This window comes from Penicillium subrubescens (genome assembly GCF_028828155.1).
Source record: "Penicillium subrubescens strain IBT 31985 chromosome Unknown utg000002l_segment0_segment0, whole genome shotgun sequence".
Classification (NCBI taxonomy): domain Eukaryota; kingdom Fungi; phylum Ascomycota; class Eurotiomycetes; order Eurotiales; family Aspergillaceae; genus Penicillium; species Penicillium subrubescens.
In genome coordinates this window covers 1034769-1055475 of record NW_026643152.1, presented here as the reverse complement: position 1 = coordinate 1055475, position 20707 = coordinate 1034769, and the positions used below count along the sequence as shown (strand labels likewise).

Sequence of the window (20707 nt, the reverse complement as noted above, 5' to 3'; positions counted from 1 at the left end):
CCAAGAGGACCCTTATAACCCTAGTAATTTGTGGGTGGCCCTGAGTGTCATCCTTGTCATCCTTAGGTCCTTCAGGGTCCTTCAGACATTTTCGTAGTCAGATTTCTAAAGTTTCCGGCAGCTCTATTTAATCTCACCTTAGTAACTCGGCACAATGGAGGAAGATGTAGGAAATATAGGCAACAGGGTTACCTGAAACCCAAAATCTATTTCTCCAATCACAAGTTGAACGATTTGTGTTCAAAACAGAGCCCCTCCCACGCTGCATCCAATATATATTCGACGGACTGATACAACATATCCGCAGCGTAACCGCTCGATAGCCTCATATCTTACTTCTAAGCGGCCATATCATGGACAATTAGTTGTTGCTTAGGTTAAGGTTATTGAAAACATTTCAATTTCAAAGAATTTCATTTTGTGGTAATGTTGAGACTATACAAGCCAATTTCTTTCCTGAACAGCCGTGAAGACCAGTAACTCGGAGGTATGAATCATCATTTTTATGCATTCCTTTCAGGAAGGGTCGCCAAGAATTATAATTATGCATTTGAAAGTCTTCGAGGGTCGTTGCGGGTGACCCTCAACAGATTTTGGCGACCCTCAGGGTAGGGTCTAGGTAGTTGGCCTCTGACCCAACCCACTTGAGGGTTGGGTCCAGGTTCCCGATTTTGGACCCAAGTGAGGGTCATGCCGAGGTCTAACTATGCCTTTTTATTTTTATCGATACAGCAGAGGAAGCATGGCAGTAAATCGATGTCAGTATATTAGTGAATCTATGAGAGAGTATGCCACACAGGGTGCAGGCAATTATTGGATTTGATGGCTGGTATACTTAGTATTGGTTATTGTGAAGAGCTAGAATCTCATGTAATCCGGGAATTTACTTCATCGGTATCCTACTCTTCCGTTGAGTAAAGATTCCTAAGAATTGAATAAGTTACGGACATGGAGACTCTACGTAAGACTGCGTTTTCGCCACGTTGCGCCGCTCTTATGGAAATTACATCTAAATGATAGAAAGCTGAAATTTCTCTGCGTATGAATCCAAGAATGGGTGGTGCTCTGGTCTATCTAATTGAGTAAAACAGCAAATGAAAAAGGCCGACCATAAAAAGGACAGGCAAAAAAGTATTGCAAATTTCAAAGGTTTTCGGTTGCGCCTAAATTCTGCATGAATTATGCGTTGGCACCGCTTTAGTATCCACGTCCCTCAGGTTCAACTTTCTCGGGGTCGGAGATACTAGGCTCCCCGGGCTTGGCTGAGACCAAAAGGACTCGCCTGCGCATTGTAGCGAAGAAGGTGACCGCGCTCACAAGCCACCAGGCAAACAGAATCGGCAGTGACCGATAGAGAGTCGGGTTGCAGCCATGTGTCCAAATATCGAGGAGGACCTGGTAGAGCTCATAAGCGGGAAGAGCATATCCGATGCGGTAAAATCCAGGTGACAACTCAAAAGGACTGAGAGTGCTTGAGACATTCATGATGATCCAAGTGAGGATAAAAAATGGCATGAATTGAACCGGAATTACCGCTGTGACTGAATCAATGATGAAGAAGTTCAGGTGCATGACCAGCCAGATGATCATCCATGTTAGCCCGTACTGACTGGATGTGGTACCCCAATCTTCTCGAAACGCCCAGATGTAGCCGCTCATGCATAATGAAGCGATGAAGGTGAAGCAAACGGACAAGCCGAGTCGAAGGGAGATATTCTTTCTCAGGGAGAAGGATTGGAAGATTTTAGTCTGGGCAGAAATTCCGTTCAGAGCCATGATGAAGAAGAATTGTGGCAGAATAACCATCGCCATAGAGACGGTGTTGTAGTAGAAACGAACACCCTGGGCCGTCGGCTTAATATCAATATATGTGGCGGAGATTGGGTCAAGCAAGATCTGGGCGATGTTTTGATCGGTCGTGTTGAGCTTAGACATCGCTGCGGTTCCATTGATTGCATTGTAGCCAGTTCTAGCTCCTTGGACCAGGATCTGTAGGCTTGAAGAGATTGTTTGGGCGTAGGCGGGATATCTCGCACTGTTGAAAACATAACTCAATGCGTAGGAATTTTCGTAGGTTCCCGCGGTTTCCGGAGAAGCGAGCGCGGTGGATAATCGCGAAGAAGCATCCTGGTTGACGTAAATCGCCCCCCAGTAGTGACCTTTGCAGACGGATTTCCGGATGTCACTTGCGCTCGGAAAGTCGATCGATAAAGATTCAGTTAGCGTCGGAAAATTAGAGTTTTCCAGTTCGGAATACGCTGCCCTAACTGATTGGCCAATGATGCCGTGGTCGTAGTCGACGAAGAGGAGTTTCAAGGCTTTAATGCGCTGCGAGTCGTTGAAGGCGGTGCCATATAGGTAGCCCATGTTTGCGAGGAACAAAAGCTGAATGAGGACAAATGAGCCACCCACGCCACCTAAAAACTGCCTGGGAATTTGCATTGTTGAAGCTGCGATGTTTCGGCGTTGAACTTATGATGGTAGGTTTCTGTTGGGCTATTGGTATGGTAGAATGATTTATCTTAACCAAAAAGCATACAAGGGCAAGCCTCGGAATATAGCCAGTCCCGGACCGAGTTCGGGGGCTTCGATTTCAGAATCCCGTGCGGGCCGGGTAAGGTGAGATATTAATAATGTAAGATCTGTATCATCTCGGCGATCGTGATCATGGAGCTTCCAGCCAAATCCACAATCCGCTTACTCAGCGGAAGGAAATTGAGCCCGAGCCTTAGAGACATTACGGATTAAAAATATGACGAACCGACCATGCGGTAAACTACCACTGTGGATCCCAGAAACCAGCTTTCCACCCATCAACTAGCATAATTTACACACGAGCGAACCACCTGTCGAAACATAAGGCGGGAAGTTACCGCCTCGACAGGGGTTATACTGAGTGACTCACTTTCCTTTGCTTTGTATAACGTAATTCACGGTCACCCTGGCCACCCCAAAACACCATAGTAAATGCGATAAATTACAACTTCATATTTCAACAACCATGCATATTCAAGTTTAATTAATAAGGTTTCATAAACTAGACAGTAGAAAAAGCCTATCTGTATAGTTGGGAAAGGTAAATGTGAGTAACGAGAAAGATATATATATTTGAATCTGAAACGTAAAAATTACGGCGTATTTTATGGTAAAGCATAGAAATACTAGTCTGAAAGACCTTAAGTCTTGTTATATTCTTTAATTACCTCTATACATGGATATGCTAGAAGTTTAACCGAATTGAATTCCTGGTGGTTGAAATATAGAGGAATGCATATTCGATATCTAGCATGATGTTTTAGGGTGGCCAGGGTGACCGGGTGGCCAGGGTGACCGTGAATTACGTTAGTATTTTGGTATCCCTGGCATGACGATTGACGTAACGTCGTGTACCCACCTACCGTCTATAGGATAATTCAACCTGCCCCATGATATTCGTTCTTTCTTCCATCAATCAACCAACCTTTTAACAAAATACTGGTTCCGCTTAATCTCTTCTTGTTGCATATTCGTCCGAAAGGATTAATAGCCTAGCCTGCACTATCTCAGCCTGCCCAGATAGCACCATATGTCGAACTTGGGAGTGGTATTTTACCACTAGCAATATGCTTATTCATCGAGTACCCACATTTCTTTGGTCTCTTGTATGTAGTCGCAGGTATATTGACAACATCGGAGTTACGGACGTGAAGTCTGCTCCGTCGCTGATCCCATGGGGGTACTTCAACAGAGCCCCCCGCTCATGTTTAGGGAAAAAGAATCAATCCACTCGTTATCTCTCAATTCGCTAATTCTCATACGTATGCATACCCGTAGCTGATAGTTCGTCACCATATTCAAAGCGATTAATTACAACATTATATCTGAACAATGAGTATTTATTGAGTGACTATCGTAGCTATGCCAAACTCCTACATTCAACCTTAGTATAGACAATAATCCCCATGTCAAATTCCAAATAGAACAAAGTTGTGGTAGTATAGTTATAAGACTACAAAATTTACGCGGTTCACGCGGTCTACAATGAAATTGGGAATTACCTCATGTTGCTTTATTGTTTTGTTGATCCATGACTTTGAAGGATCTTTTCTTGGTGGATTCTGATTCTTTTCCTTTCTCTTCTTCCCAGTCTGGATACCTTCGTTGAAAAGTACCATGTTGACTTGATATCGTGCTTTAGCGTAACGGGGCGGTTGACTTGCATATGTGTTTCACTCGTCCGTGGATAACGTTATTTACTCCACATGTTTTGGATGGTAGATTCGGTAGACAATGAGGTAAAGTGCTATAAGACGCTATAGGGGACCCCCGAGAATAGTTGAGCAAGTCAAACTAGTATGAACTAGCATACATATAATGAATACGATCAAGCGGTACCAATTCACGATAGATCAGCAAGACTAACTAGTTACGGGCTGCGACATAAGTTCGAGCGAGGCGCTTCTTCTCTCTCCTGTATATACCCGATTTGCTAATGTATACTCCCTTTTTCCCGTCTAGACTAAGTATCTGGCAAACCATTTAACCATCTGATCCTCCGCTTGATCCGCCATTTCCTTCTCGATTTGGTCATCCGGCCTGCCTCGAACAGCGAAACCATGTCTTGCGTTTGAGATGATAACCACCTCGCTTTCGACATCTTTCTTGCTGTCGAGAATATCGGCAACTTGGTGCACGCCATTGAGGGGTAAAGCAAAGTCGATATCGCCAATAACCATGCTGTAGGGAAGTTTGATCTTTTCAATATCATCAGGAAGTTTTAGTTCGCTGGGATGGGCGGTGTAAGCTGCATCGACGAGGGGTTTTCCATTCCTCGCCAAGTCACCGTGAGCCAGCTGTGTGGCACCATATCCGCCCCAACAGAACCCCACAACGCCGATTCTCAGATCTTCCCCTTCAGTACAGCGGAGTTCATCCATAAATTTCCGGATACCTGGATAGCGCTTCATGGGTTTATTTCGAATGCTGAAGGGTATGAGGACGCATGCGGCTTTCAAAATCAGCCATCTAGCTTTGGTGTTAGTTTCGTAAATATCGGATGTCTATAGTACGTACGGTTTTACCAGCCAACCCCAAAGACCATCTTCACTGAGAATCCTATCAACGAGCGCCTTTGTCGATGCAGGTGCCGCGGTTCCTGTAGAAGTCAGCAGCCGAACAAGAATACAGAAATAATGGGAGACTCGAACTGACCATACATGAAATCTGGGACGTACACCTTGCAGCTAGTCCGCTCAGCATAGGAATCAGCAAGCCGGCGCAAATTGGCTGTGTTCCATCCAAATGCATCAGTGAGAACGACAATAATCGCTTTTCGTGCCGATTTCTTGGACTGTGGCTCTGTAACGTAGACATCGTGACCAAAAAGCTTAACCTCAAGCCCATGGACGGGGCCGGGATGGTCATGTCCCCTGTAACAGTCCGCACAAGGCATTGAGATATTAGAAATCGAAAAAATGAGGCCGAAAGGCGAATATTCATGCACAAGCAAACGAAACAAACCAAAGACTTTGTTTGGGATGGTGTTAGGTCGAGTTGTCGGTTGTGGGAACCTCAGTTGTGGGAGCCTGACAGTCGGGAACATTTCAGTTGCCCCGGGCCCAACCTTGAGGTGGCGCTTCTTCCTGGTTCAATGAATCTCGGCGGGTACCTAGCACTCCCCACCTTGCCCAAGTGGTACCCTCTCGCATCAAAGGTGGTACTCATGCAACCGCCTAAATTATGGGCATGTGATGCTGTTAAAGCGATAACTCTTTTCATTTCCATTGGATCACGAATCTTCAAACATCCGGGGATATCAAGTTCTACGGTTTGAAAGATGGCCGCTGTCGAGAGCGCAGCGTAAGCCTCTGTTCTATGCCTTCTTGGAAGGGCTCAACCAGCCCCCGGTTTCTGTAGGCGAGTACAGTTTGATGGTAAAGATATTGTAGAGACTTTGTGCTTAAAATCATGGTAGAGACCTATGAAAGACATTCTTGTACGTCTTCAAATTTCAAGTATATGGGTCTGCAAGAAAAGAGAGCATCCTCTGATGACAATAGCGCTGTTACACGGCACTGTTGTGAACAACTAATCCAAAAACTGCAGAGGGTTGAAAGCGTTGTCGGTGTGGACTCGCAATCCGCTCTGTCTCCCTTTCCAAACGGCTCCAGAGTTCCGTACCAAGTTGACGGCCTCCATTCTGTTTGGCGGATTGTTCCAGCGGGTGTTTCCAGGATCGGCATTTGCTGGTTGCTTTCCTTGCTACTTCGGCCTATATACGCCGTTAGGGGCTTTCTCCCCAACTTCCCTGGACAGATAGATTGAACTCGGGTTTTTGTTCTCTTTTTGGCTTCTTGTGCGTAGGCGTAGAGAGACGTTCTCGCAAGTTGCACACATTGTGCGTAGAGTATCTACATCTTCTGAGTCTGAACCCCGTGAAGTTAGTTGACCAGCATAATAGCTAGGTCGATCTGGCCTAGTAAGTTTATCACCTTGTCGATGATCTTGGCGTTCAGGTAGATCCCATCTGCGTAGGGTACTGTAACAGAACCAGATGGGGCGGCTTTCAGGGTGATCAACCCCTATCACTGCACGGTGAGTGTAGTGGCTTCATGCCCAATCAGTGTATAGCTTGGCGTCCACCAGGGCTATTAATTCTGATTGCGACCACATCGACTGCAACATAGTGGAAAATGTTAACGATTTCCAAATTGTTTCGCCAGACGAGTAATATTGCCTGTACTGTAATCAATGACAATGTCTCAAGCGGTCAGGGCGAGCACCAGGGCAGAGGTGATGCCATCATAGGTACTCGTGGCAGGGCCGAAGACTGATATTTCTCTAACCCTCAACATGATTACCTCGCATAAAGCACCACTCATACAATAAAAAAATGCCTCGTGACAATTCGCAGGATATGTCCAAAAGCTGTTTGCGCAGGCAATCCTCGTTTGATATGGAAAATTTCTCGAGCGGGTTCTACCTAGTATTGCCGGAGCCCCTTTCGCAGTTATGCAGACATCTCGCGCGAAAATGGGACCGGTGGAGAAGACAAGCTCGCCAGACTTTGCAGAGACAGCGTCTGACCGAGTGGCATCACCTGACCAAAACGGCTAGCAAGGGATTAAACATAGCTATCCCTGGTGGATATCGCTGATGCTGATGAAGATAACGGTGGTGTAGATCCTCCAGATAAGAGCTAGCCTTTCTCTCAAGACAGCAGCGAGCTCAACAAGCTCCAAAGCGGCGATATATGAGGGAAGTATTGGACCTCAGTTTGAAGAGGTGAATCCCAGCACTGGGCATGAAAGGAAATTGCAGGAATGTATGCAACACCACCCGAAAACCTTGATGGGGTGCGGTAAAATTCGTGGCGGGCTTCGTCTCGCTCCCAGTACGGAGTACATCCGGCTGAGCCACTTCTCTTGATGCGGCGTGATCGACTAGAGCCTCTGCATGATACTAGCCCAAGGCCTGAGCTGGCTTCGCTCTGTCAATGTCCTAGCGTCGAAGTCGGTGGGATGATGTGACGAATCTGCCCATTATTGGCATCTCTGCACTTCCATCCTTGTTTGACTTGATTGTGAGCCTGTTCATCCGCTCTATCAAAGGCCGTCAACTTTGGCTACCGTTGTTGTGATACAGATCATAACAGAGTTTCATCCGGGACTTGGGACGTCTATAAGTGTGAATGCTTGAAGTTCTGGTGACATAGCAATTGTCGATAAACGGCTTCGCAGCTTACTATTCTGTATCTTTTGAGTGATCGATACTTCCTTGAATGCTGAAACTCGAAAGATTCGTTTCATCAGCATCCACCAGTTCGAACAATTCCTTCCAGATTCTCTTCTCATGTTCATTCATTGTGTCTGTTAATGAAGAACATCTTTATTTAGCATCTTGGAGCTCCGAATTCGCGATAGAATATACATCCCCTTAAGCTCAGCTAGTGTCATGTAGAACATACCTTCTGGTGCCTCGCACGAAGATGAACGGCCCGAATTCAAAGGTGTTCCTTTAATGCCCGCCAAGGTAAACTCTTCATCGTCCATAGGGGTGGGCAAGTATGGTACGACCAAGTCCGAGCTCGACGCTCGAGGCGGGGGATCTGATGATCGTGTACGTAGTGAACTGGGACTCACAAAGACATGACCTGTGGCCTGTCGGCTACCAATGAGCTTGTAGCTATTAAATATAGCAGGGATCGTAGAAACTCCGAAGTTCGTTGCAAATATTGATATTAGACGTGATATTGTCATAGAAGAAGTTTCTGGGCGTAGCGTACGTGATGATTGCCCGCTCCGCGGAATCGAAGCATGTTGAGCTTCCAGTAACATTTCAGTGCTCTTGAATGCAAGATGAAGGTTAAAGAGCTGTGGTGACAGTCCTTTAGCGACCTCAAAGTGGTTTTGGCTCGAGTCCAAAGGGAACTTGCAGTGCTCTGGAAGCTGATCACACCAGCGGCATAGAGCGGATGAATGCTTGGCATGGGCCGAGTCCGACACATCTACTAACGGCTCGGAAATTGCATCATTGAGTATGCTGATTATGCCGACATAGTGGTTGAAGATGCTCACTGCCCGCAGCGGTTGTCTTTTAACCATGAAGCTACTTGGTCGGCGATGCTCAGACTCGCCCAAGCACACGACCGAAGGTTCCCACTCGTCCGGGCCTGTCTCGGCCGGCATGGGTAGGGAGCGGATATCCATCGTTCTGAGATGGGGGGCCTTCTTCAAATGGCATGACACTACAGTATCAAGCACAAAACAGCTCAGAAGTAGTCTGGCTTGTTGATCGTCGTGGCTACTGCATCGTGCAGCATTTGAGCTATAGCCTTTAGGAGGCAGTGTTCCCAAATCAAGTATTTGTCTGACTGCTTGACCAATCAGACGCCAAGCCTTTGCGACTTCTCCTCTATCCAATTTGAAAAGGCTCAAAATTAGTAGAGCCTGGACATAACCGAGCTCTTGAGCTTCTTCATTGGGTATTTGCTGTCTTGCTTGGAGAAAGATTTGCTCGGGTGTTAAGACGACGCCGTAGCCATCAGGGACACCAGGGAGGCCGAAGGGCTCACAGGAATCTTGAAGAGAAGCGCAGGCTAAGATCGCCCAGAAAGTCGCCAAGTGCCCTGCTTGAGCAGGTGGTGAAGACGAATAAAGGATCTCGTACATTTTATGTTTTTGTACTATAGGCAACCAGCAATGAGTACGAGCAAAGTAGAGGTCGAGCAAGCGCTGAGCGTTTTGCGGAAAGGAAGAGAGTGCCACACGATCTGCTGGCCATGTATAAGCCGTGGAAAGGTGATGCTGCGATATCCCTTCGCTGTTGTTTGTGCCTTCTAACCACAAGACTGGATTTGAGACCTGCTGGCCTCCATCAGCCACCTGAAATTGACTAGCCTCGAATGATCCCACCGTAAACTGAAGGCTTTCAACAGTTGACACAGGCTTGCTCTCAACACTCGAGGAGATCTCATCTGCGCTGAAATTATCGGAAGCGTTTGATAGGAGGTTATCCAGTGCAACTTGGATGCCACTGTCTTCCCAGATCTGCCGTAGAATATCAGGGTCCTTGACAAATTTGCTAACCATAACCAGCTTTGTATGCGAGTCGAGGGCAAATCGGATGTCTGGTATGAGTTGCGTCACGAGCCTCATACTTTGAGGGATGACCGTGAACAAAAGTGCCCACAATAGCTCGAGCGATCGTACATATCCTGTTGGGAGCCCGCGCTTCTTCATTGAAGAATCATAACTGCATGACTGTTGGGTCGAGGAGCACGCCGAGCAGCTCGGCTGTTGACCGTCGCATCGATGCTTTCGAGAGCGGCATGGATCGCATGCACGCGAGATACGCTTTCTCTTAGCTGCTTGGGAACGACTACCATCGTTATCCATGGTCGAGTGGACCGTGTTCTTGTGCTCCGTGTGTGGGGTGGTATTAGGAGATTCCTGCTCTCGATGAGGGTGGACGGGGATGGATGCTATTCACAGACTGAATTGTAAGATGCTAGCAGACTGCCGAGATGTCTTGCTCGCTTATAAGCACAGTTTGGGCCACTGAGTTGGATAACCGCGTACAATACAGCTAGTTATGGAAGGGGAAATAAGGAGGCCCCATTTGGGAGACGCCACTGTGTGATTCTGTCCAGCCCCATCCACTGCACGTGTCACCCTCGGTCTGTACTCAATATTTACGAACGCCACCCAGGCAAGAGTAAGTCACCCGCTCTCTGTGCTGTCTCTAACGAGTCTTAGATCTATAGGTTTATGAGAGTTTCACTCCATCATGCGCCGGCCAGTAGACATTAAACATAACAGCGAGAGTACAGTACTGCTACGCGCTGGTTAAGCGGTTGACCTTGGATTTGCGTCGAGGGTAGGTGAATCTGTGCCCGTCCCACAAGTTGCCTTGTTTGCTGTGCATACCTTGTTTGCTGTGCATATCGCAAGCTTGACCTAAGACTTCTGAAATCTTGGAGTCACCGTAGACGGCCTCACTGTGAGTGTGGGATCCTGAGATGAGGCACAAGTATGAGCAATACCGGGCAAAATGTCGTTCATTGGGAGGGTTTTATTGGAACAAGTACTGATAAATTCAAGGCTGAAAGAGTAGGTGTAGTGGATTTGCTCCCCTCGATCCCACCAAGAATGACATGCTGACCATGAACAAGACCACGAACAAGAAAGAAATTAACACTCCTGGTGGAAAGAGGCTCACTAATATACCACGCTAAGATACACTTATGATAACTGATCGATCCTGTACGTAATAAATGGTACTCTCAGTCACGTTCGAAAAGAGTCTTAAAACTGATTATTCTTTCCACGTTATAGTCTTGTACCTCAGAAACTCGTCCAACCCCTGTGCAGCATTGAACCTTCCGTACCCACTCTTCTTTGCTCCCCCGTGCACAAGTGAAGCCTCATCATGCACTGTCATAGCGTTTATGTGGACGGCACCAGTCTCGTACCTCCTCGCCACTCTCATTGCCGCCTTCAGGTCTTCGGAGAAGACGGCACCCGACAGACCATAGTCGGTGTCATTTGCAATTGTAAGAGCCTCCTCTTCAGTCTCAAAGGTAATCAAAGATACCGTTGGCCCAAAGGACTCCGTATAGTATATATCCATCTCCCTCGACACATTAGACACGATGACGGGTCTCATCTTAGTGGGCTGGTCTTCCGAGGCCTCCGGATCGCCCAATAAGAGCGTCGCGCCTTTACTGGCGGCATCGTCAAGCAGTTTCCTGTTTTTCACAACAGCAGCAGAGTTGACTAGTACGAATGGCGGAGTCTGGGAGCTGAAAAGTTTCTGCGTGACTTCCTTGAGAGCAGCACTAAATTCATCAGCTATCGATTTCTGAACCAAGATACGCTCCGTGGCCATGCACACTTGGCCGCCCTGCAAGTAATTAGCAAAAAACAATCTCAGTAACCGATAACAAATGTGGAAAGAGCTTTTTCCAGTACTTGGTACCTCATTCTCAACATACATGGATGAAGGCGCCAACTGCACAGCTGGCCGCGGCCTTTTGCACGTCTGCATCTTTTAGGACAATTGCACTGGCCTTTCCCCCCAGTTCCAGCAAAAGTGGTTTCACGTATTTTCCCGCCAAGCTAGCGATGATGCTTCCAACAAGAGTACTGCCTGTGAAGTTGATCTTCTTGATTGCGGAATGGGCGATCAGGGTATTCGAAATGGCAGCCGCATCAGCAGTTCGATGGTAGATGACATTTAAACATCCGTCGGGGAGCCCAGCTTGTCGGAAGATGTCGCCTATAGCCCAAAATACACGAGGGCTCAATTCGGAGCCTTTGAGGACCGTTGTGTTGCCTGTCGCGAGGGCGAATGAAACTGACCTGGCACCCAGCACGTAAGGAGCATTCCTGTGACAATATCAGTCTCGTCGTATTTGCAAAGGGAGAGAGAGGAGAATATTAACGTACCATGGTGCAATGGCAAGGACCACGCCATATGGTTCCTTGACTATCATGGCATGGGAGCCCTCTTCTGCAGTCACAGGTACAAATCCTTGAACCGCAGCTTCAATCCGGCCGCCAAGATCTCTTAAGATCTGCACCGTTGCGTTGATATTGATTTCCATGAATTGAACTCCAGCACCTGTCTCCTTGTTCTGGTAAGAGAGCAACTCCTGTTTTCTACTGAGAAACAGGTCTGCCGCCCGGAACATAATGTCCCTTCGATAGCTGGGCTTTGTTTGAGACCATGAGGGAAATGCTGCCTCCGCTGCCTTGATGGCGTCGATGGCCTCGCTATTTGAGACAGAAGAGCCATCCCAGACTCGTTCACCAGTAGCAGGGTTGATCACCTTGAAAGTTGAGCTTGAGGTGACATCCTTGCCGTCGATGATGAAGGGCACAGTGTCTTTCGTTTGCTCCACTGAGACGTTTACTCTGTCGTCAGACCCCATCGTTCTTCGGGAAAAAAAATCACTGATATTAGTTGACTAGATCTTGACAACGCGGCCGACAGTCATTAATATTCAGTGACTGGAATTCTCTTGAAAGCCTGGGTGGGTAATATCGGGTGGGAAAGTAAGGCGGGGAACGCGAGTGGCACGAGGCAAACAGGACGCTTTTGTGATCCGTCCCCACTTCCTGTTAGTTTGTCCGTTTCATTCCTACCTGGCTTTGACAATACCGTTGCTGCTTGAAAGTCGAAAAGATGGTACAAGGAGAGTGGGCCTTGCATCCAAGATAGTCTTGTGAAATTTTTCGACATAACCTCTTATGAGCTTGTATGTGTAGAGTCGGGCATTAACTGTTACTTTTAGTGATGATAATACTGCCAGAATAGAATTGGCAAATTCTGGGCGAACGACGAGCTCTGGGTAGTGTGTAAATAGTCTACAGTACCAGGAACCTGAGGAGGTCAAGTTATCTAGTTCGTTCTCCGTGTGGACCCGCGGGGGATCCCTGGATAGCTCGACTTTCTGTATGCGTGTCATATACGGCGACTCTTCACGAGGTTGGAATCGTGATCTGAAGTTCAAGTATGACAATCATGTCTATGAGAAAAGGTAACGATATTCTGTTGACGCAGTTGATGCCGCCCCCGCGCGCGACTACCTAGCGCAGTGGCAGGCTTCCAGGTCCCCAGGCGGGGCTCAAGGTGGGGCTTTGGACTCACACCTAAAGCGGCAGGGCGAATACGTGAATATGCTGGGCGGCAAGGCCCCGCTCTGCAATAGAACCATCTCCGTTCAAGAGGAAGCTCGGCTGGCGGTCAGCAGCTCCAGACCAAGAGATTCCCATTACCTTCCATCCGAGTTTGGATGCTTTTACGTCCCTTTTTCCTAATTTTGGAATAAAAACCAGATCCCAACCTCCGATCCTCCAACAACAAGCTCAGCATGGACTCATCGAACAAACGTATTCCGCTGCTCAAAGACCTGACCATCGACAACATTACAGATAATGTGAATCTGGTCAACTCGAAGAACCCGTCGCCGCGATTCAAATTCCTTCTCGAACGGCTTGTTGTCCACCTCCATGACTTCGCCCGCGAAACACGTTTATCCCAGAATGAGTGGTTGGAGGCAATTTTGTTCCTCACTGCCACAGGCCAGATCTGCTCAGACGTCCGACAAGAGTTCATCTTGCTGAGCGATATCTTGGGGCTGAGCCTGCTAGTCGACAGTATCGACCATCCAAAACCTGCAGGGTCAACTGAGGGCACGGTTCTGGGGCCGTTCCACACTCACGACGCTGAACAACTTGAAAACGGTGCTATAATGTCGCATGATCAGAATGGGGAGCCCCTGTTTGTCTTATGTACAGTCAAAGATACTCAAGGCAACCCGGTCTCGGATGTCAAGATTGACATCTGGGAGACTGATTCGAGTGGCATGTACGACGTCCAACATTTGGAGAGAGAGAAGCCAGACGGGAGATGTATCCTGACGAGCGACGAGGAGGGCAAGTTCTGGTTCAAAGGAATTGTCCCGGTTCCTTACCCTATTCCACATGATGGACCAGTCGGTATGCTGCTATCCAAGTTGAACAGGCACCCGATGAGGCCAAGCCACATGCATTTTATGTTTGAAAAGGAAGGTTGGGATAAGTTGATAACAGCCCTGTATCTGAGGGGCGATCCGTACGAGACATCAGATGCAGTGTTTGGGGTCAAGGAGCCATTGATTGTGGATCTGGGCCGAGTAGATAAGGACCTGGCAAGAAAATACCCGGGAATTCATGAAGGGACAAGATTGATGACCTATGATTTCGTGCTTGTGACGGACAAGGAGACGGTGCAGTTGAGGGATCGGAATAGTGTTGAGGCGCTGAAGAAGCTGAATATGTCAGTGAAGATTGTAGACGGTTTGCCGGTCCCGCAAATTGACTGAAGTTTTCATACATATTGAACAAGTCAATGAAGATACCCAGCAAACATTTTGGTATTCCTCTTAATAACACTTGACCAGCCTATCCAACTGTCGCCTTGATAGGTTAGAATTCGGATTTAGGCTGAATATTTCACTTTTGGCATTGGTCAGGCTTTCAACTCCTTCATGGACAGTCAAAGAATGTAGACGCTATACTGAGGAGGCGCATCCGAATTAGTGGTGGAATCATCTACAACACCTGAGGTGGCGGTGTGATACGAAAGCGTCGCATTCCCAGGAATCCAGTACAGGGGCGGTATTTCCGCGGGTGGGTAAAGAGTTCCTTAGTATTACTAAGTGGGAACCACCATGGGTGGAGTCAAGAGACTTTCACGTTCCTAAAATATAATGCATTCTTGCCACAATGATCTGTGTCAGCCCAAGCTACACCTTACCTCACGGACGCATACCAAGATAATTCGCAAAAACTCAGCCCATCTTTCAGCATGGAGTCCTTCACCTACACATCTAGCCCTAGTCGCGTCATCTTTGGGTACGGGGCTTCCTCCAAGCTCCCAGATGAGCTTTCTCGGCAAGGGCTTCGTGCGGCCCTGATCATCTCCACGCCATATCAGACCGCAGAGGCCAACAAGATCAGAGACCTGCTAGACTTGAATGCAGTCGGCGTTTTCTCAGAAGCAGCGATGCACACTCCTACAGATATCACCGAAATGGCCCTCGAAGTAGCACGGAGGCTAGAAGCCGACTGTGTCGTATCTGTTGGAGGCGGCAGTACAACCGGGCTGGGCAAGGCCATCAGCATCCGCACTAGTCTCCCCCACATCTGCATTCCGACCACTTATGCTGGTAGCGAAATGACTCCAATCCTAGGAGAGACAACGAACGGCCTCAAGACAACGAGAAGAGACCCCAAGATTTTGCCTGCAATGGTCATCTATGACATCGACCTGACAGTCACTCTTCCTCAGGGGCTTAGCGCAACAAGTGGCGTCAATGCAATTGCCCACGCGGTTGAAGCACTCTATGCACCAGACACCAACCCAATCATTAGACTGCTGGCTAAAGAAGGCATTCGTGCTTTAGCAGAGTCATTGCCGGCCATAGTCAAAGACGGTAGCGACATCTCTGCCAGGAGTAAAGCTTTGTATGGCGCCTGGCTCTGTGGGCAATGCTTGGGGAGTACTGCAATGTCGTTGCATCACAACTTGTGCCATGTGGTTGGTGGATCCTTCAACCTTCCTCACGCAGAGACACATACGATCTTGCTTCCGCATACAATGGCGTACAATAGCCCAGCGGTGCCCGTGGCCAGGAGGGATTTGGCCGAGGTCTTGCCAGGCGCCAATGGTGATCCTATCAAAGGTTTGAATAGTCTTTTGGATAGGCTGGGCGTGAAGAGGGCGCTGAAGGATTATGGCTTGAAGGAAGAGGACATTGATAGGGCGGCGACTATTGCAGTGAAAAACCAGTATTCTAATCCTAGAAATGTTGAAGAAGAAAGTATCCGGGAGTTGATACGGCGAGCTTGGGCTGGCGAGCCCGCAAGGTCGGATTTGTGATTTATGTATAGCCCTACATCCCAATTTACATGTAAATAGCTGAAGCATTTGGCATCGCAATTCATCGCAACTTCATCGCAACAAACAGAGAGCAACAAATACATAGCAGACCTGAGAATGATGCAGCAGGTAATTTGCTACGATGGAGCACATGCGGCGACCTTGTAGTTTGGACGATGCATCGCTTCCCTTGCAGGTAAGAGCAAAGTTCTTATGACTACCTCACTGCGAACTACTGGACAGATAACAAGAGTAAACCCACCTGAAATGATTTCTTGGCCCCAAGATTATGTAGACAAAACTGCCATCCTGACGACAATTTCGCCCCTATGTGGTCCATCATTGACCTCACATCATGGAGAGGATAAATTTCTGACAATGGAGCTGTAGATCCCGATGAGCTAGATGTAGAAGTCGCTATTGGTACGATTCATTGCACCGGTGCAGAGTGAGAGATTTCAAAGTGGTGGTTAAGTTGATATCTCCTGGAGACGTGTCACTCAAGCAAAGATATAAGGCCAGTATGGACAAATTAACGTAATTCACACCCAATCGGGCCATCCAATGACATCATACTTAATTCCACTTTTCAGGTATTAGTATACGAGCGACGGGAAGGCGTTTCTACTAAGCTTTAGTATGTGTGCGAAGGATACGCGCTAACTGAGCGACAGATATATTGACATTGCCATACCCCAAAAAGTATTTCTCAAGTGTATAAAAATACCTAGAAAAACATTATTAACACTAGAAATACTCTCAGTTCAGGAAGTTAGTCTTGTGCGTTGAAATACGGAATCGCGAATTGTTGGATTTAGCATGGTGTTTGGGGTGGCCCGATCCTGATACAAACCCTCAGAGCCCCCAAAACCGGACTTAGCCCATGTTTAAACTTTGGTCGTCAACTAGGACCACTCAAGTGAGGGCTCGCCCTCACCGCGTGCCACCGTGAATCGCTGGATGTACACGACCACCTCGTACGCAGAGTGGCGCATTTTCCGATACAATATAGGGAGACCACAGTCTGTCCAGCGTTCTCTCTTCCGACTGCTTAGTACAACTAGACTAAAAAAGATATTAAGGCTGATATATCAACCCGCCCAGGCCTTACGTCGAGGTCAAATTATGGGGCTTCACTTGGGCCTGAATTCGATAGGTGCGCCATCTGTAATTGCAGGTTAATGAGATTGAGAAGCTATTGTGAATTCCCCTTCTGTGCTTGCAACTGTTCACTGTTGATGAAGCATTCCAGCTTCCTTGATACGGTGGCAGGCCCTAAGTACATAGAAGGTTAGAACCAAACTTATAGCTCATCAGAGAATAAATGAAGATAACGGATGTCTCACATTGCCAGACCGTCTTATCAGATAATAATTTACTAGCGAAGGTGAGTGGAATGATGGCGACATGATCGTGCAACTGCAGCTGCAAATCGTGGACCTCCGCAAAGCCCTCGGTGATCAGTTCACGAACAGTATCACGCAACTCTAGTTGGGGGAGAAGAGCAGTCGAGGTACCAATAAAGTAGCAAACCTTACGACCAATTAGCTCAGGTCTGGAACTATCAAGCGGTAGACGAAGAAAGTCACATACTTCCCTCCAAAGTGCTCATCGCACACTCCGGTCCAAACGCGTGAGGAACAACCCTCTGCAGGTATTCCAAGCCCAATTGGCAATCAAGACGTAATTGATCTGCTGCTCGAGCCACTGCCTTGTACAGATGTGTGAATAAATTCGTTCCGATGAATGAAGTATATTTTGTAGCGTCGTCGGTTTTTCAGAAGGGTCAAGTAATCTCTTCATAATTGCCAGGGGAAGGCTTCCATAGAGGTGGTAATAGACCGAGTTAAGCAGCGACGTAGCACATTGCAAGTTTTGATTCGGTATTTAGCCTGGCTTCACTTTATCCAGTCGATCCCTAAGCATCTCATCGAGAGTTTGCACCGCCTTATTCATTATACCAACAAATTCGGGATACATATCTCGGTTGAATGACGTCGTCAGTGCTTCAAATGAAGAGACACGGTAGTGTATCATGGCTACAATGGTAACCAGGCCAAACTCGCTGAGAGCACAATTAGGAAGTTGTCCAGAGAGAACGTTTCTTAATACGTCGTCAAGAAAAAATAGTATCAGTAGGAGAACTCCAGTCATGTTCATCCAGCAGCCAATCGGCAGTTCTGGAGGGTAGAGCGAATGTGGCGTCGCATATTAGAGTGGCAAAGCATTTCGTTCTTGCTTTTGAAGTGGGTGCAGCTCCAATTAGGACTGTCGCTGCAAGACACCTTATGACAGTCAGTTTAAAAAGAAATCACCCAGAACTACCATTCAAAAAAGCCGATATACCTACCTATTGATGCTTTCCTGGAGCACCCATTCTTCGTATGTCATGATTGGATAAGTTCTTAGCTCGTTCAAGGCCTCATGCGCATACTCCCAGTAAACTATTAGATGTTGACGGAAGGAATGACCGTCATAGACAGGCTTATAAGTCAAGATAGCGTACATTTATGGAGAGGAGATGGGTAGACCTTGGCCACTGCTCCATCCCGCAATGTGTCCCGATATAACTGAGAAGGATCTGGGCCTGGAACATCGCTACCCTTACTGCAGTGTGAACCGGCTCTTCCGAAGTCGCTCTGGGGTAACCTGCACTGTTGACATGTCCATGTTGCTGGCTTTGCGGGGAAGCGGCAAATGCTACTGCTAGTGTTTACTTAGGCTTCTCTGATCGCGTTCTTAAAAAGAGGCGTCTCGGCCAGACTAAGAGGAGGAATAAGAAGTAACAAACCCCCCTGTTTCCGTCAGGAGACATGCGCTCTTTTATATGCCGTAGTAAACAGAGATTTGTTCAGAGAGTTTGGTCCCATCCTATCCATTGTCAGGAGTAGTGACTGTTCTCCTACGTTCTTGGAGTCCTATGAATATCGCTTTTCTGTCCAAGGTGGCATCGACAAATCTACGCTCGGTGATGCTGCTATTTTCGTGTGCTTTTTTCTTTCATGCCTCGACTTGTCTGTCTTGATCTGGCTGCCTTTGCTAACGGGGGTGCTACAGTAGGTTTTTAACACACCCTTACCCTAACTCGCAGACAGCCTACTATTTTAGTATACCACATGTAGTAGAGAAATTTGCGTCAGTGGGTGGGTTCATGAGGCCAAGGTGGGGACAATGTGGTCGGTGGGCGGTGGCTCCTTTCATTACGAGAAAGTACGGAGTATGACTCCATGCTTCCCATCATCTTTCTATCAATCAGCCAACCCTCTCACCATCTATGGAACAACCGAAACAGCAATTGTACTTCGATTCAACAGGCCAAGGAATACTGCCGGGTGGGTCCACAACTATTGCCCATGAGCGGTTCACTCTTCGGTGCCTATTCGGTGGAGCGCTCACGGGAATTGTGGTAGACTGGCTTTCTTTTTAAACGTTAAGAAATCTGCCCTTGTTCAAACTATCATGAATAATTACAGATTCATACCAAGCAGGAACCTTCACAATGGGCTCCACGACCGCTACCCAAAATCGCGCCTTGTGGCTGAGTTCATTTGACAAGCCTCTGGAGCTCATCAATCTACCCATTCCCGACGCAACAGTCGGTTCGGTTGTTGTACAGGTCCTCAACACTGTCATCCAGCCCTACGCCGAGGACATCCACACCGGAAAGTTACCCGTGTTCAATCTCGCTCTGCCATTAGTACCACATCCTAGCCACATCGGCCGAGTATATGCTGTCGGGTCAGACGCGGTGCTTGCAAAGCCCGGTGATCTCGTTTTCTTCTCCGGCTCCATCCACGGGCGAGACGATCCTGATGTGGGCATTATCCAAGGCCATCATGGCGGAGAAGGTGACAGTGGCCGCAAGCTTATGCAAGGAGAATGGCGTGACGGGGCTCTCCAACAGTATCAAAAAGTCCCACTAGAGACTATCTTCGTGCTAGACGAACAACGCTTGGTCAAAGAGCTGGGATATACCCCCGCAGATCTCCACGAACTGTCGTTCTACGTCATTGGAGTTGGTGCTGTATGTGAGGCGGCCAAGATCGAGGCGGGTGAGACGATTGCTATTGGTCCGGCCACGGGTACCTTTGGTGGTATCAGCTGTGACGTGGCACTTGCACGAGGTGCTAATGTTTTAGCACTTGGCCGCAGCGAAGAGAAGCTTCAACGTTTAGAAAAGCAGCTGGGAAATCATGAGCGCTTCAGGTATGTCGTCATGACGGGAGACGACGCAGCAGATACCGCGGCCATCCGGAACGCTACTCCAGATGGGCGAGGTATCGAGGTCTACAACGACTGGGCATCGGGCGGGTTGACGGGCTCACCGTTCTTCTCCGCAGCCATCCGAGCTATGCGACCGAGTGGTAGGATCGTTCTCAGTGGTGGGCCGGCCGGTGATGTTCGGGTCCCTTATGCTCTTGTGATGCACCTCAACCTTAAAATTATTGGGAAAATCATGGTCACGAGAACTGGAGTAGATCTTACCTTGAAGATGGCGAACTCGGGAGTACTCAAGCTTGGGAAGCGCGGCGGTTCGACGCACAACATCTACGGTCTAGAGCAGCATCACGAAGCATTCCGCCACGCAAAGAAAAATAGCGGATTTCGGGTGTATACAGACATTGCTCCTAACGCCTGGTGACATGTGGGAGGCTTTCCGCCTCGTCCTAGGGCGATTTTGGCTTACAAGTATTGGCCAGAACTGTGAAGTTGTATCTTTAGTAGAGAACTAAATAGTAACTTGTTTCACGTCAATTCGGATGCTAGGAGCATTAGACCTTTCTCGTACTATGTTATGGCC

At 47.8% G+C, this 20707-nt stretch overlaps 7 protein-coding genes across 7 annotated transcripts; 3 read left to right on the top strand and 4 right to left on the bottom strand.

The window, feature by feature from the left end:
• Positions 1-1197: 1197 nt before the first annotated feature.
• N7473_001806 (SNG1 family protein) lies at positions 1198-2442 on the bottom strand (the record flags this gene model as incomplete). Its single annotated transcript, XM_057147746.1, has 1 exon — positions 1198-2442. One exon carries the CDS (start codon positions 2440-2442, stop codon positions 1198-1200), a length of 1245 nt encoding a protein of 414 aa, XP_057011400.1.
• Positions 2443-4493: 2051 nt separating this feature from the next.
• N7473_001805 (uncharacterized protein) lies at positions 4494-5431 on the bottom strand (the record flags this gene model as incomplete). The annotated part of the gene is made up of 3 exons (XM_057147745.1): positions 4494-5004; positions 5053-5134; positions 5191-5431. The coding sequence occupies 3 exons, from the start codon at positions 5429-5431 to the stop codon at positions 4494-4496; spliced, it is 834 nt and encodes a 277-aa protein (XP_057011399.1).
• Positions 5432-7722: 2291 nt separating this feature from the next.
• N7473_001804 (uncharacterized protein) lies at positions 7723-9875 on the bottom strand (the record flags this gene model as incomplete). Its single annotated transcript, XM_057147744.1, has 2 exons — positions 7723-7847; positions 7946-9875. 2 exons carry the CDS (start codon positions 9873-9875, stop codon positions 7723-7725), a joined length of 2055 nt encoding a protein of 684 aa, XP_057011398.1.
• Positions 9876-10794: 919 nt separating this feature from the next.
• Positions 10795-12412, bottom strand: N7473_001803 (aldehyde dehydrogenase; the record flags this gene model as incomplete). The annotated part of the gene is made up of 3 exons (XM_057147743.1): positions 10795-11382; positions 11474-11867; positions 11928-12412. The coding sequence occupies 3 exons, from the start codon at positions 12410-12412 to the stop codon at positions 10795-10797; spliced, it is 1467 nt and encodes a 488-aa protein (XP_057011397.1).
• A 942-nt stretch (positions 12413-13354) lies between these two features.
• Positions 13355-14347, top strand: N7473_001802 (intradiol ring-cleavage dioxygenase; the record flags this gene model as incomplete). The annotated part of the gene is made up of 1 exon (XM_057147742.1): positions 13355-14347. The coding sequence occupies one exon, from the start codon at positions 13355-13357 to the stop codon at positions 14345-14347; it is 993 nt and encodes a 330-aa protein (XP_057011396.1).
• A 485-nt stretch (positions 14348-14832) lies between these two features.
• Positions 14833-15906, top strand: N7473_001801 (maleylacetate reductase; the record flags this gene model as incomplete). Its single annotated transcript, XM_057147741.1, has 1 exon — positions 14833-15906. One exon carries the CDS (start codon positions 14833-14835, stop codon positions 15904-15906), a length of 1074 nt encoding a protein of 357 aa, XP_057011395.1.
• A 3499-nt stretch (positions 15907-19405) lies between these two features.
• N7473_001800 (MDR/zinc-dependent alcohol dehydrogenase-like family protein) lies at positions 19406-20548 on the top strand (the record flags this gene model as incomplete). The annotated part of the gene is made up of 1 exon (XM_057147740.1): positions 19406-20548. One exon carries the CDS (start codon positions 19406-19408, stop codon positions 20546-20548), a length of 1143 nt encoding a protein of 380 aa, XP_057011394.1.
• Positions 20549-20707: the final 159 nt, after the last annotated feature.